At 40.9% G+C, this 15,461-nt stretch overlaps 1 protein-coding gene across 6 annotated transcripts in view; it reads right to left on the minus strand.

The window, feature by feature from the left end:
* LOC141108021 (PABIR family member 2-like) overlaps positions 1-15,461 on the minus strand; it is a 102,686-nt gene that overhangs the window by 45,743 nt on the left and 41,482 nt on the right. For 3 of the 6 annotated variants that reach the window (XM_073599189.1, XM_073599188.1, XM_073599187.1), the window contains 2 exons: positions 14,323-14,377; positions 4,853-4,954 (listed from right to left, as the gene is read on the minus strand). In XM_073599189.1, the coding sequence (XP_073455290.1) occupies positions 4,853-4,954; positions 14,323-14,377 (157 nt within the window). The remainder of the gene's footprint in view (positions 1-4,852; positions 4,955-14,322; positions 14,378-15,461) is intronic. The other 3 variants (XM_073599192.1, XM_073599191.1, XM_073599190.1) reach the window with 1 other exon arrangement.

The raw sequence follows: 15,461 nt of genomic DNA on the forward strand, positions 1-15,461 counted from the left end.
TAGAGTCTGGCACCAGCAAAGTAATACAACAATGGCTACTTGGTGCATGGCTGTCTGGTACAGTTTTGATGCAAATAAAAATAGTTGAACACAATGTACATATTAAGCACTGCAGCAGGTATAAGGGAAGTTCAGACTTGGCCTTCAAATCACCAAAATTGAAAATATATACAAAACATTGCACTAATCTAGGGTGATAACAACATACGCATTAGAACTGATGAAAAATATGGCATTAATTCTGTTCAGACAGAAACTCCACAGAGGCAGATATAAATCCAGGTTGTGTTATATTTGTATGGATAATAAACTTTCACAAATTCAGCCTGATATATAGAGTATAGCATTATAGTGTTCTCTTTCTAAAGTAATACATTTTAAGCTCTGTAATCCATAGCAAACAATCGAAATTCACATTGCTTTAGTCAAGAGTACAAGATGTGTTCAGATTGAATACTATGGGGAGTTATTTACGAAAGGCAAATCCACTTTGAACTACAAGTGCACTTGCACTTGAAATTGCAGTCACTGTAAATCTGAGGGGTAGATCTGAAATGAGGGGAAGCACTGCTGATTTTATTATCCAATCATGTGCAAGCTAAAATGCTGTTTTTTTATTTTCCTTGCATGCCCCCCCTCAGATCTACAGCGACTGCACTTCCAAGTGCACTTTCAGTGCAATTTCAAGTGCACTTTGCACTTGTAATGCAAAGTGGATTCTCCTTTAGTAAATAACCCCCTATGCCTTGCTGCACACAATAGGAATGGTTTACCAAAGTAGGCCCATTGTGTTCCTCAGAATAGAACATAATCGTTGCTTACTGTATTTAAAAAGGCAGCTCTGAAAACTGCTATAATTATTGCATGTATGAGTGCGTGCTTTGGAACAAGAACACTAGAGCTCAAATACATAACAAAATCAGCCAAACAATGTGCAACTAAATGTCACAATAAACATGGCTGGCAATTATAATCACCCTAAACACCCTGCCACTACTATATTTGAATATTTGTATTGTAATTTGGTGTCTTAAGAGGTATGATGTAATCAAATGATGAACACATTTTTCATGAGTGTTGACTCTAAATAAAGAATTAGTATTTTACTGTGAAATGTTGTGCCTCAAAAGTCCCATTTTATTATAGTCCCCTTTTTCCCGCTTGATAAATGTAACGGGATGTAACAGTGTTTCTTTTATAAAAAAAAAAAAAAAAAAAAAAAAAAAAAAACTTAGTACTACCCTGCCCAATATAAAGGTGTTATAATGATAAATTAAAGTGCAACTAAAAGCAAAGTTTTTTTTTTTTTTATTGCACAGAGTGGAGAAGTGTTTAAACATCTGCTAGGTTTTTATTGCGGTCTGTGGCCCCATTAGGGAAATTCACCCTCTCTATTTGTCCTGTTTATTGTTCTCATCAAAAATGAAAGTAAGAGAAAGTCCCAAATCTTAGGTCGTCCCCAGAGCAGTAAGAGGGTAAATCTTCCAATGGTGACACTAGCTCTGGTAACAAGCTGGGATTCCCCCACTTTGAAGGAATTCCCTTTCACTTCTTGTTTTGCTTATGGGACAGGAAAATAATCCCAACCCATAGATGGCGGAAAAAACCTGAGATGGGTTATAACCCTCACCTACTCTATCCAAAATGAAAAAAGGTTTTGCCTTCAGTCTCACTTTGCCAATTCCCCACTGGGCCATAGCCACATAGCGGCTGCAGCGCAACCGGCTAATTCTGGGAGGGCGTACAATGATGTCCTCCCAGAATCGCGCTCCCCATGTGCCCCCTGGGGCACGCACCTGGGAATGTTTGTGACTTCTGGGTTCTCGGGACCCGACGCATCACGGATCGGGGTAAAGGGTCAATCCCAGCGGCCCTTTCCCACGTGATAGCTCCGTTCAATAGGACAGAGCAATCAGTGTCAACAAACAGGATTTTATCACTTCTGGTATCGGTCTCATGTAAAGAAGCCATTAAAGGCTTGAACAAGCATCTGATCTTGATCAGATGCTTTGGAGGCCAGATATGGGGTCTAAAAGACCCCAGATCTCTCCGTAAAAAAAGAGGACTTGTCATGGCCCATACTATCACAAGGGATTTTGTTCATCCCTTTTGAAAGCAAAAAAGCAAAAAAAAAAAAAAAAGTAAACATTCAGTGTAAGATTTTTTTTTTATTTGTAATAAAATAAATAAGAGATAATTGAAAAGAAATTTAAACTGCCCCTGCTCCTTCGTACGTATTAACTGCAAATGCACACGTTGGCTCCGCACGCATATGTTGGGCAACATACCTGCATTTTGTTTGTCAGGGGTGGGGTCAAGGGCGTGGTTGAAGGGGGGCCCCATCAGGTAGGCTGTACAGTGTCCCATGATTTTAAACAGCAGCCCTGCCCAGCAGTGCCACATCAGTGCCCAGAAGTGCCCCAGCAGCAGGGACGCTGATCCCCATCAGCTACACAGCTGTGCCACAGCAGTGCTCTACAGTGCCACTAAAGTGCCCATTAGTGCCAATAGAGTACCCATCAGTAAGTGCTCATCAGTGCCACCCTATCAGTGGATCCTCATCAGCGCCGTTGAGTGCTTTAAAAATGTGTAAAAATTTCATAGAAAAATGCGTTTTCATTTTTTTCCCACATTTTCCAAAAAACGTGGAAAAAAAAAAGACATGTTCAAAAGACTCATTACGCCTCCGAGAATATACGTTGGGGTGTTATCTTTTCAAAATGGAGTAATTTTGTGGGTGTTTACATTGTCCTGGTGCTACAGGGCCTTCAAAAATATAATAGGTTGTCAGGAAGTTATGTGTGTAATTTATGTCTCTAGAACATCTGACAGTGCTCCCTGCATGTTGGGCCTCTCTATGTAGCCAGGCTGTGTAAAAGTCTCACACATGTGGTATTGCCATACTCAGGAGTAGCTGAATGTATTTTGGGGTGTAATTTGTGGTATGCATATGCCATGTGAGAGAAATAACCTGTTAATATGACAATTTTGTGAAAAAAAAAAAAATCTTCATTTTGCAAAGAATTGTGTGAAAAAATTACAACATGAAAAAACTCGCCATGCCTCGTAATACCTTGGAATGTCTACTTTCCAAAAAGGGGTCATTTGGGGGTATTTATACTTTCCTGGCTTGTTAGTGTCTCAAGAAAGTAGATAGATCGTCAGTACATCAGGTGTGATCAATTTTCAGTGACTGGCACCATAGCTTGTAGACTCTATAGACCAAATAATATACACTGATTTGGGTTATTTTTACCAAGGATGTGTAGCAGTATAAATTTAGGCCAAAATGTATACTGAAAAATGAAACGAAGAAAAATGCATTTTTTTTTTTACAAAATTTTCTGTCTTTTTATTTATAGCGCAAAAAATTAAAAGACCCCGAGGTGATTAAATACCACCAAAAGAAAGCTCCATTTGTGTGAAAAAAGGCCAAAAATTGCATATGGGTACAGTGTTGCATGACTGAGTAATTGTCATTCAAAGTGTGACAGCACTGAAAGCTGAAAATTGGCCTGGTTAGGAAGGGGTTTAAGTGCCCAGTGGGCAAGTGGTTAACCACTTAGGGACTAGCCTCCTTTTGGATTTTAGGCGTTTATATGTTTAAAACAGGTTTTTTGCTAGAAAATTACTTAGAACCCCCAAACATTATATTTTTTTTTCTAACACCCTAGAGAATAAAATTGCGGTCAATGCAATACTTTTTTTCGCACCGTATTTGTGCAGAGGTCTTATAAGCGCACTTTTTTTGGAAAAAATTCACTTTTTTGAATAAAAAAAATAAGACAACAGTAAAGTTAGCCCAATTTTTTTTTTAATATTGTGAAATGTTACGCCAAGTAAATTGATACCCAACATGTCACGCTTCAAAATTGCACCCGCTCGTGGAATGGCATCAAGCTTCTACCCTTAAAAATCTCCATAGGCGACGTTTAAAAAATTCTACAGATTGCATGACAGGTCCTCTTAAATATGAGATCTGGGGTCAAAAAGTCCTCAGATCTCATATTTGGACTTAAATGCAAAAAAAAATAAAAAATTGTCATTTGAAAAAATTACAACAAAAAAATATGCCTTTAAGACGTATGGGCGGAGCTGACGTTATGGACGTCGCCTCCGCCCTCCTATGGTATGGAGACAGGTGGGGGCCATCTTCCCCTCACTCGTCTCCATACCACGGACGTGACAGGTCCCGATCGCCTCCGCTGCTACCGACGGCTACGGTAAGCAGCGGAGGGCACGGGAGAGCGGCACCTCTCCTGCCGCCAATAACGGTGATCTCGCGGCGAATCTGCCGCAGAGACCACCATTATCGTAAACAGAACCGCCGGCCCTAAACATGGATACCTCGGTTGTGGCAGCAGCTGCTGCCATTACCGAAATATCCACCTTCAAACTAATGACGTATATATACAGTGGCCGGTCGGTAAGTGGTTAAAGAAAAACTGAAGCCAGTATCCAAATTTCTGTTTCCAGGTTAGTGGGGTATAGTAGGCTAGCCCACTAGGTCTTTACCCTGTGAAAGACACTCAGAGAGCTCTCTCTCAATAACAAGCAATGATGTAAAAATCTAACAGTGAACAAAGTCAAGTGGATTGTACACATATTCTCAATTCAAAATTCACATGAGGGAGCGTGACACTGCATTTTGGTGTCCCGCAATCTCTAGATTCTTAACAGACGCATGCTCAAAATTAGCTTAGGCAAGTGAAACCAGTACCTCTGCTGTAAAGCTAGCACCTACCTCCAGTGTGCAGAGGAGTGGGTCACAGCTGTGAAGGAGCAGCATCTGTCTTTTTGCAGAGTGGCTACTTAAATGGTTACAGGACTATAAAAATGGGCCATGTATTACCTTGCCGATCCCTCTGGTGGGAGAGGGCGCAGGGGAGACTGGTGCAAAATCAATCCGTTTTGGAGAAGAGGATTTATCCAGCTTGTCAAAATCATTGTCGCTCTGTAAACAGAGAGAAAAACACATACCTATAAAATATCCATGACCCTCCCTAGTGTATAGCTAATTCTTCCAAACAATGCATTACTAATAATGACGTTTTAGGCGATGCATTGTTTATAAGATAGACATTCAATTGTCGTTCAAGTAACAGCAACAGAACAAAGGCATGGTTCAGTAGAGAAATCCAGCAAACATGCCTGGGAAACTATAACCTATAAAATTTAATTGTGAAAGTACCATCAATTGGTTTCCCAAAATCAGGTCACATAATCCTGCTGTTCTGCTTCCTATTTGATTCAGGCTAGGAGGAGGTATTTCTGCAGAGGATCTAGTTTGCAACTTCATGTAGATTTGCTCTGAGAAAAACACTCACCAGTTATGATGCAGAAAGGTACTGTGCTGTCAGTCAGCCTCTTTAGTAAGGCACTGATGTCACAGTGGGGTTTAATCCCCAGTGCACACTCAGACTAAGGCCGGCTATAAACGGTTAGAATCTCGGCCGGTTCAGCAGGAACCGCCCGAGATTTGAACCGTGTATGGACAGGCTAAATGTACCAAGCTGATCAATCAACTTAGGTGCAACAAGCCTGCCTGATTTTACATGCGATTATCACTAGAAGCTGTACACCCGCCAGCAATAATCACTGTCTTCTCCTAGTGGGGATGGCTTTCGTTTCTATGCACTTTGTGTATGATTTGCTTTACTCAGGTCAAATCTAAACACTTTCACTTTGTATGCAATCAGGCAGGCCCATGCAATACTTAGTTGAAGATCATTTGATGAGGATTCCCAGCTGGACAAATGTAACTATGCTAAAAAAAAAAAAAAAAAAATCTATACCTGGAGTTCAGCTTTGAATGCTGAACAAAGTGAGGGTGCATAAAGTCTTTTTTAAATTTATTTTTTATTAATACATTTTTTTTAATAGCACATCCAACATCACCCCAAACTCCCCTTTTCCAACATCAGGGGGAAACGAGCACTACTCCAGCGATCTGACATGCCCTCTGCAAAGCAAGCTGTTTGTTCTGGGGGCACTTGGCATGAGGGAGGGTCCAGGAGCAGTGTCGGGGGACCCCATTAGAGGAGGATCGGGGCAGGTAAGTATAATAGGTTTGTTTTTCTCTAAATAAAATGTGCCTTTAATATCACTTTAAAGTGGTTGTAAACTCTGTTATACCATTTGTATCTACAGGTAAGAATATAATAAGGCTTACCTGTAGGTACAAGTAAATATCTCCTAAACTTGCACAGTTTAGGAGATATTCACTATATAGGCTGCTGTTGACGTCATCAGCACATGTGCACTGAAGAAACGGCCCGCTGGTGCCGTTGTTTCAGGGCCCATGCCGTGACCGGCAGCTCCCATGCACTCCAGTGAAAGATGTCGGCCATGTACTCGGTGTGCCGGAGCAGATTCAGGGCATAGTAAGGTAAGCATTTCATAATGCGATGTAAACTAGCTTATTATGCCTTGGTCTTGCTGTTTTTTTTTTTTTTTTTCGGAGGTTTACAACCGCTTTAAACACTTCAATACCAGGCACTTACCCCCCCTTTCTGTCCAGGCCAATTCCCAGCGCTGTCACTTTTTAAATGACATTTGCGTGGTCATGTTACACTGTACCCAGACAAACTGTTGGGCATTAATAGGTGGCACTACTGGACACTGAAAGCCTGCACTGATGAGTACTTACAGGTGGCACTGCTGGGCACTGATAGATTGCACTGATAGGCATCGCTGGTAGCACTGGAATGCATTTCTAATGGGCACTGATTGGCATATCCCTGGTGGTCCTGTGTGGTGGCCATCCCTGGTGGTCCTGGCGGTCCTCGGTGAGCATCCGCAGGAGAGCACAGACCCCCTGTCAGGAGAGCCGCCAATCGGCTCTCCTCTACTCACGTCTGTCAGACGCGAATGCGGAAAAGCCGATAAACGGCTCTTCCTGTCTACAGCATTATCAGCCGTGATTGGACATGGCTGATCACGTGGTAAAGAGTCTCCGTCAGAGGCTCTTTACAGAGATCAGTGATGCTGTGTGTCAGACTGACACGCCGCACCACCGATCGCCGCACTGCGCACCCACTAGGGCGCGCAATCTTGGCTTATCCTGCTGGACGTCATATGACGCCCAGTCAGGATAACTGAACCACTGCCTGGCCGTCATTTTGCTATAGGCCAGGCGGGAAGTGGTTAAGAAGTGTAATGTGCTCTCTCTGTCCATGTAATCTCAAAGAGTCTGTATAGCCCACCCTGTTCTTACAATGCCTTGAAAAAGTATTCATATTCAAAACACTATCAAACCTACTATTGTCCTGGAAGCACCTTCCGCTGTCTTGGTTTGGCAAGATTAATGCGGTTCGGATGACCTATCTACCCAAACTACTATATGCCTTCTGGGACCTACTGATACCTGTACCTCTACACATACTCCGCATCCACCAATGGAAATTATTACATTTTTTTGGGGATTCTTCCCATCCACGGGTCAATAAACAAATCCTAATAACTTGCAGGATAAATGGTGGCCTCTCGGTCCCCAATCTCCACGCTTATTACGTTGCAGCTAATCTCCTACTTGCATGAGACCCACCACCTTCCCTTATGGGCCACCATAGACTTGATAAATCCACATCCTATACCTTTGTCTTCCTTGCCTTGGCTTCCTCCCCTCTCCCGCCTAAAAGATATAAGCCCTTCTTTGTCACACACACTCTGCCTTAAATTCAATTAAATTCTCGGCAGGCCTGATCTCACCATATTTTCCTCTCTTACACCTCTTAAATTTCCCTTTATTTGCCCCTGGTATGGACAACCCCGGCCAGTTTGGATGGTGGACAGAAAATGGGTTTTCCCATCTTCAACTCCATCATTTTATTCAGAGATCTCACTCAACACCTTACCTTCTTTCAGCCTTCGAAAAGCATTTGTAGGTCGCGCCTGCATTCCACAGGTATTATCTCCTTGATATACTCTTCAATGATATGCTCTTCAATTATATCCTCTAGGAAACCTCCAATGCGCCCTTTCCAACAACATTGAGAACGTGAACGATTAGTGGAGCTGGAACTGGCGGATTGGCAGATTATGCTCCAAGCTGCTTCTAAGAGTTCCAGAAATGTAGTCACTCTAGAAAATGCCTATAAGGTCATCTACCGATGGTATTATACGCCTGGACGCCTGGCATAATTCCTCAATGCTCCCTGCCGGGGACGATGTCTCATATCAGGTGGTACTGCCCCAGGACGAGTAGACTATGGATCTGGGTTTACGCACTTTTACGAACATTACTTCACTCAAATGTAAAGACAAACCCCCTGTGAAGCCCTTCTATTCAAACCTATCCTTACTATGAGTAGAACGCAAGCTGGCAATGCACCTCTTTTTCGCAACTAAATTAACTATAGCGAAAGCATGGCGAACTTCTGCACTCAGTTTTGAAGCGGTAAAACATTGCATGAACAATATTATGGTCAATCAAAAGTCAACAGCTATACTTTCTGATTCCCACGACCAGTTTCTACGAGTCTGGCAACCCTGGATACTCTATGATCACCCATCATGCTTTGACCAAACACTACTGAAGTTATGATACTTTTAGAAACATTGCCCTTTGAAACCATCCTATCTTCTTTTTCTCCTTACTTTCCTTCCCTTTCTGTCTACAACACTAAATCTCTCTATACATCATAACAGACTGACAGCCTTACGGCTTAGCAGCTGTAAATAGATAATAATTCAGTGTTCCTCTTTAGAGTTTCAAGGCTTTGTCGCCTCTAACACTTTTGTTTTTAATGGTTATTGTTTTTCACAGATTGTTATACTTTTTTTTTTTTTTTCAAGGAACACTTGAACATTACCATGCTTACAGAGGTTTAGCTTACCTTTTGTATTATTTTACTCACTGTAATTTCTTTTCTCTCCACTTTGGATTTGAATCCTGTGTTATGTCTCACATATTGCGTTTTTTCCACTGCTTGTTAGTTGTTTTGTTTTTATATATTTATCCATGCTACTTAATAAAAACCTTTGTAAACGAAAAAGTATTCACACCCCTTGAAATTTTCCACATTTTGTCATGTTCCAACGAAAAACTTATTTTATTGGGATTTTATGTGATAGACAACACAAAGTGGCACATAATTGTGAAGTGGAAGGAGGATAAAAAATGGTTTTCAAAATTTTTTGCAAATATGTGAAAAGTGTGGAGTGCATTTGTATTCAGCCCCCCTGAGTCAATACTTTGTAGAACCACCCTGCAATTACAGCTGCAAGTCTTTTTGGGTATGTCTCTACCATCTTTGCACATCTAGAGAGAGACATTTTTGCCCATTCTTCTTTGCCAAATAGCTCAAGCTCTGTCATATTGTATGGAGAGCGTCCGTGAACAGCAATTTTCAAGTCTTGCCACAGATTCTCAATTGAATTTAGGTCTGGACTTTGACTGGGCCATTCTAACACATGAATATGAATATATACGTTGTCCTGATAAAAGGTAAACCTCAGCCCCAGTCTCAAGTCTTTTGCAAACTAACAGGTTTTCGTCTAAGATTGCCCTGTATTTGGCTCCAACCATCTTCCCATCAACTCTGACCAGCTTCCCTGTCCCTGCTGAAGAAAAGCATCCCCACAACATGATGCTGCCACCACCATGTTTAACGGTGGGATTGGTGTGTTCAGGGTTAGTTCTCTGCCACGCATAGCGTTTGCTTATAGGTCAAAATGTTAAATTTTGGTGTCATTTGACCAGAGCACCTTCTTCCACATTTGCTGTGTACCCCACATGACTTTTTGCAAACTGCAAATGGGACTTCTTATGGCTTTCTTCTTGCCACTTTTCCATAAAGGCCAGATTTGTGGAATGCACAACTAATAGTTGTCCTGTGGACAGATTCTCCCACCTGAACTGTGGATCTCTGCAGCTCCTCCAGGGTTACTATGGGCCTCTTGGCTTCTTCTCTGATTAATGCTCTCTTTGCCTGGCCTGTCAGTTTAGGTGGACAGCCACATCTTGGTAGGTTTGCAGTTGTGCCATACTCTTTCCATTTTCGGATGATGGATTGAACAGTGCTTCCTGAGATGTTTAAAGCGTGGGATATTTTTTTTATAACCTAACCCTGCTTTAAACTTCTCCACAACTTTATCCCTGACCTGTCTGGTGTGTTCCTTGGCCTTCATGATGCTGTTTGTTCACTAAGGTTCTCCAACAAACCTCTGAGGTCTTCACAGAACAACTGTATTTATACTGATATAAAATTACATACAGGTGGACTCTATTTACCAATTAGGGGACTTCTGAAGGCAATTGGTTCCACTAGATTTTAGTTATGGGTATCAGACTAAAGGGGGATAAATACAAATATAGGCAACACTTTTCAGATATTTATTTGTAAAAAAAAAAAAAAAAAAAATGTTGAAAACCATTTATAATTTTCCTTCCACTTCACAATTATGTGTCACTTTGTGTTGGTCTATCACATAAAATCCGCATAATATAAATTTACGCTTTTGGACGTAACATGACAAAATGTGGAAAATTTCAAGGGGTATGAATATTTTTTTCAAGGCACTGTGTATCTTGTAAATATGCTTTGGAGATGAAGACAATAGGATGGAATGAATAGTTTAGCAAAAGAAAGCTGGAAAGGGCTGACACCACTCAGTCCACAATAATGCTGTATGTTCACCCAGAATTGTAAATGAAATGAAGAGCTAAATGCGTTTCTGGCATATTAACAGATATTTTTCTATAGTTGTGGGGTCTTTAAGATAGGGAAAAACAGAGCAATACATAGAGATACTCTGTATTTTTTTTTTTAATTGTCTTTACATACACTTTAAAAAAAAGGAAAAAAAAAACACATGTTATATAAACAATGGTATACAACAAAATAATCTTCACTGAGACCGACTGACTACAACCCCTGGCAAAAATTATGGAATCACCAGTCCCTGAGGATGTTCCTTCAGTTGTTTATTGTTGTAGAAAAAAAGCAGATCACAGACATGGCCAACAACTAAAGGCATTTCAAATGGCAACTTTCTGGCTTTAAGAAACACTAAAAGAAATCAAGAAAAATAATTGTGGTGGCCAGTAACAGTTAGATTTATAGAACAAGCACAGGGAATAAATTATGGAATCACTCAACTCTGAGGAAAAAATTATGGAATCATGAAAAACAAACAAAATACCACTCCAACACATCACTAGTACTTTGTTGCACCACCTCTGGCTTTTATAACTGCTTGCAGTCTCTGAGGCATTGACTTAATGAGTGATAAACAGTACTCTTCATCAATCTGGCTCCAGCCTTCTCTGATTGCTGTTGCCAAATCATCTTTGCAGGTTGGAGCCTTGTCATGGACCATTTTCTTTAACTTCCACCACAGATTTTCAATTGGATTGAGATCCGGACTGTTTGCAGGCCATGACATTGACCTTATGTGTCTTTCTTCAAGGAATTTTTTCACAGTTTTTGCTCTATGGCAAGATGCATTATCATCTTGATAAATGATTTCATCATCCCCAAACATCCTTTCAATAGATGGGATAAGAAAAGTGTCCAAAATTTCAATGTAAACCTGTGCATTTATTGAAGATTTAATGACAACCATCTCCCCAGTGCCTTTACCTGACATGCAGCCCCATATCATAATTGACTGTGGAAATTTGCATGTTTTCTTCAGACAGTCGTCTGCATAAATCTCATTGGAACGGCACCAAACAAAAGTTCCAGCATCATCACCTTGCCCAATGCAGATTCGAGATTCATTACTGAATATGACTTTCATCCAATCGTCCACAGTTCACGATTGCCTTTCCTTAGCCCATTGTAACCTTGTTTTTTTGTATTTAGGTGTTAGAGATGGCTTTCTTTTAGCTTTTCTGTATGTAAATCCCATTTCCTTTAGGCGGTTTCTTACAGTTCGGTCACAGATGTTGACTCCAGTTTCCTCCCATTTGTTCCTCATTTGTTTTGTTGTACATTTTCTGTTTTCAAGGCATATTGCTTTAAGTTTTCTGTCTTGACGCTTTGATGTCTTCCTTGGTCTACCAGTATGCTTGCCTTTAACCACCTTCCCATGTTTGTATTTGGTCCATGTTTTAGACACAGCCGACTGTGAACAACCAACATCTTGTGCAACACTGCGTGATGATTTACCCTCTTTACCTACATACTAACAAGCAGATTTAATCTGATGCAGGTGTTAGTGTTTGTAATGAAAATTTACAGGGTGATTCCATAATTTTTTCCTCAGAATTGAGTGATTCCATAATTTATTCCCTGTGCTTGTTCTATAAATTTGAGGAAAAAATTATGGAATCACCCTGTAAATTTTCATTACAAACACTAACACCTGCATCAGATTAAATCTGCTTGTTAGTATGTAGGTAAAGAGGGTAAATCATCACGCAGTGTTGCACAAGATGTTGGTTGTTCACAGTCGGCTGTGTCTAAAACATAGACCAAATACAAACAACATGGAAAGGTGGTTAAAGGCAAGCATACTGGTAGACCAAGGAAGACATCAAAGCGTCAAGACAGAAAACTTAAAGCAATATGCCTTGAAAACAGAAAATGTACAACAAAACAAATGAGGAACAAATGGGAGGAAACTGGAGTCAACATCTGTGACCGAACTGTAAGAAACTGCCTAAAGGAAATGGGATTTACATACAGAAAAGCTAAAAGAAAGCCATCTCTAACACCTAAATACAAAAAAACAAGGTTACAATGGGCTAAGGAAAGGCAATCGTGGACTGTGGACGATTAGATGAAAGTCATATTCAGTGATGAATCTCGAATCTGCATTGGGCAAGGTGATGATGCTGGAACTTTTGTTTGGTGCCGTTCCAATGAGATTTATGCAGACGACTGTCTGAAGAAAACATGCAAATTTCCACAGTCAATTATGATATGGGGCTGCATGTCAGGTAAAGGCACTGGGGAGATGGCTGTCATTAAATCTTCAATAAATGCACAGGTTTACATTGAAATTTTGGACACTTTTCTTATCCCATCTATTGAAAGGATGTTTGGGGATGATGAAATCATTTATCAAGATGATAATGTATCTTGCCATAGAGCAAAAACTGTGAAAAAAATTCCTTTAAGAAAGACACATAAAAGGTCAATGTCATGGCCTACAAACAGTCCAGATCTCAATCCAATTGAAAATCTGTGGTGGAAGTTAAAGAAAATGGTCCATGACAAGGCTCCAACCTGCAAAGATGATTTGGCAACAGCAATCAGAGAAGGCTGGAGCCAGATTGATGAAGAGTACTGTTTATCACTCATTAAGTCAATGCCTCAGAGACTGCAAGCAGTTATAAAAGCCAGAGGTGGTGCAACAAAGTACTAGTGATGTGTTGGAGTGGTATTTTGTTTGTTTGTTTTTCATGATTCCATAATTTTTTCCTCAGAGTTGAGTGATTCCATAATTTATTCCCTGTGCTTGTTCTATAAATCTAACTGTTACTGGCCACCACAATTATTTTTCTTGATTTCTTTTAGTGTTTCTTAAAGCCAGAAAGTTGCCATTTGAAATGCCTTTAGTTTTTGGCCATGTCTGTGATCTGCTTTATTTCTACAACAATAAACAACTGAAGGAACATCCTCAGGGACTGGCGATTCCATAATTTTTGCCAGGGGTTGTATAGCTGGCTATGCATAATTAAGATGCATGTGCCAAATTCAATTTTCTTCTCTGACAAATGGGCAAAGATCCTGTTGTGTAAGTTTTCTGTTGTAGAAAAAAAATGTATGTGTAAGGAGAGTTTTAAGGCATCCCCCAAGCATGTTATTTAAAGGAATTGTACACTTTATTGCCCTCCCTCCCCCAGCTGAAAAAAACATCTCAATGCTGTATGATAATTTATTTTATTATATATTTTTTTGCATTGGTACATGTCAACCATGGCAGCATTTAGTTTTACCATGCCTTTTGTGACAGTAGTTTAGCTCTAAAAATGGCCAGAAATTACCTACAAGCTTCACCTCTATTTGCCTCTAAGTTTTTCTTTGTTGAATTCTGAAAAGGATTTGCCAAACCCCTGGCAAAATTAACCAAGGCAATTTTGGCCATTACTAATGGTGATGAATAAAAGGTAGGCACTTTTGAAGTTCAGCCTTAGTTTAACCATGGCTGTCTCCTTAAACACAGTGGAAGAGTGAACATAGCCACCCAGGAAAAAGAAGGGTGTTTTTTGCATGGTTACCAGGTGAAAATTAAAAGGGAAAAAAAGCCTGGAAAAAAGAAACCAAATGCAGCCACCTCATGTAAGGACCGGTAAGCTGCATTATACTATGTTTTTCGTTTGGCTTTGGATAAGCTTTAACTGGCAGTCCAAATACATCAGTATCTTACCAGACTGAAGCTTTCTTCCCAGGAGAGGCTCATCTGCATTGCAGCTTGGACTTCTCTGAATAAAAGCAAAAAATAAATACATAAATAAAATGAATATTGTTCACAAACACTTATACTTTACATAGAACCCTGGAATCTCTGATAAAACAAATGTGCTCTAGTGGGCTGACTATTACAGCCCACCAAAAACTTCCAAGTATGGGGGAATGTGTGACTTTCTTGCTTCCTACAGGGCACTGCTCAGTGTCCAGTGGTTAGAAGTTAGAGTGCTGTCAGTTTTCACTGCGAATTTCCAAATCAGCTGTTCAGCTGCAATTTAGATGCAGTTCAGATGCAAATTTTTGGAGCCGGCGGTCACCGGTGTCTTTAACATTAGCTTGTTGTTGAGGAGTGAGCCGAGAAGTCAACCGCCGCTTCCTTAACAACAGACGACAGCTGAATGTAAAGAAAAACGTTGCCGGCAATAAAAACGTGTGAACCCCCCCCCCCCTCTCCCCCACAATCCATACCAGATATCGGGTCTAGTACATGGGATAAGGGCCTCTTCCCTAGCCAGTGGTTGTGCGGGTCTGCAGGCAGGTGGCTTATCTAAATCTGGGGGCCCCCAGATCCTGGCCTTTCCATAAGTATGGGGGAATGTGTGGCTTTCCCCTCTTGCTTCCTACAGGGCACTGCTCAGTGTCTAAATGGTTAGAAGTTAGAGTGCTGTCACATGGGGGTTGATTTACTAAAACTGAAGAGTGCAAAATCTGGTGCAGCTCTGCAGAGAAACCAATCAGGGGCCTCTTCCCCACAACCCTGGTCAGAGGTTGTGGGGTCTGCGGGCAGGGGGCCTATTGAAATGTGGAAAGCCAACAAGTCTTAACAATGGGCCCCTCAGATCCTGGCCTTCCCCCCTATGTGAATGAGTATGGGGTACTTATTCACCAAAAAGAAAAAACTGTCAAAAATAAAACAATTTTACAAAAACAAAAAATAACAGTGTCCCCCCCCGGTATAGATCCAGCATCAATCACGATTAACACCACCCCCTCCCCCTCAAAAAAATAAAGCCCTGCAGCACTGTCGCTGACTCCCACCATATGCCCTCTGCAAGGTCTTAAGTAGCTAAGGGACAGGGCCACCCAGCGACATAACAG

This window comes from Aquarana catesbeiana, linkage group LG09 (assembly GCF_042186555.1).
Source record: "Aquarana catesbeiana isolate 2022-GZ linkage group LG09, ASM4218655v1, whole genome shotgun sequence".
Classification (NCBI taxonomy): domain Eukaryota; kingdom Metazoa; phylum Chordata; class Amphibia; order Anura; family Ranidae; genus Aquarana; species Aquarana catesbeiana.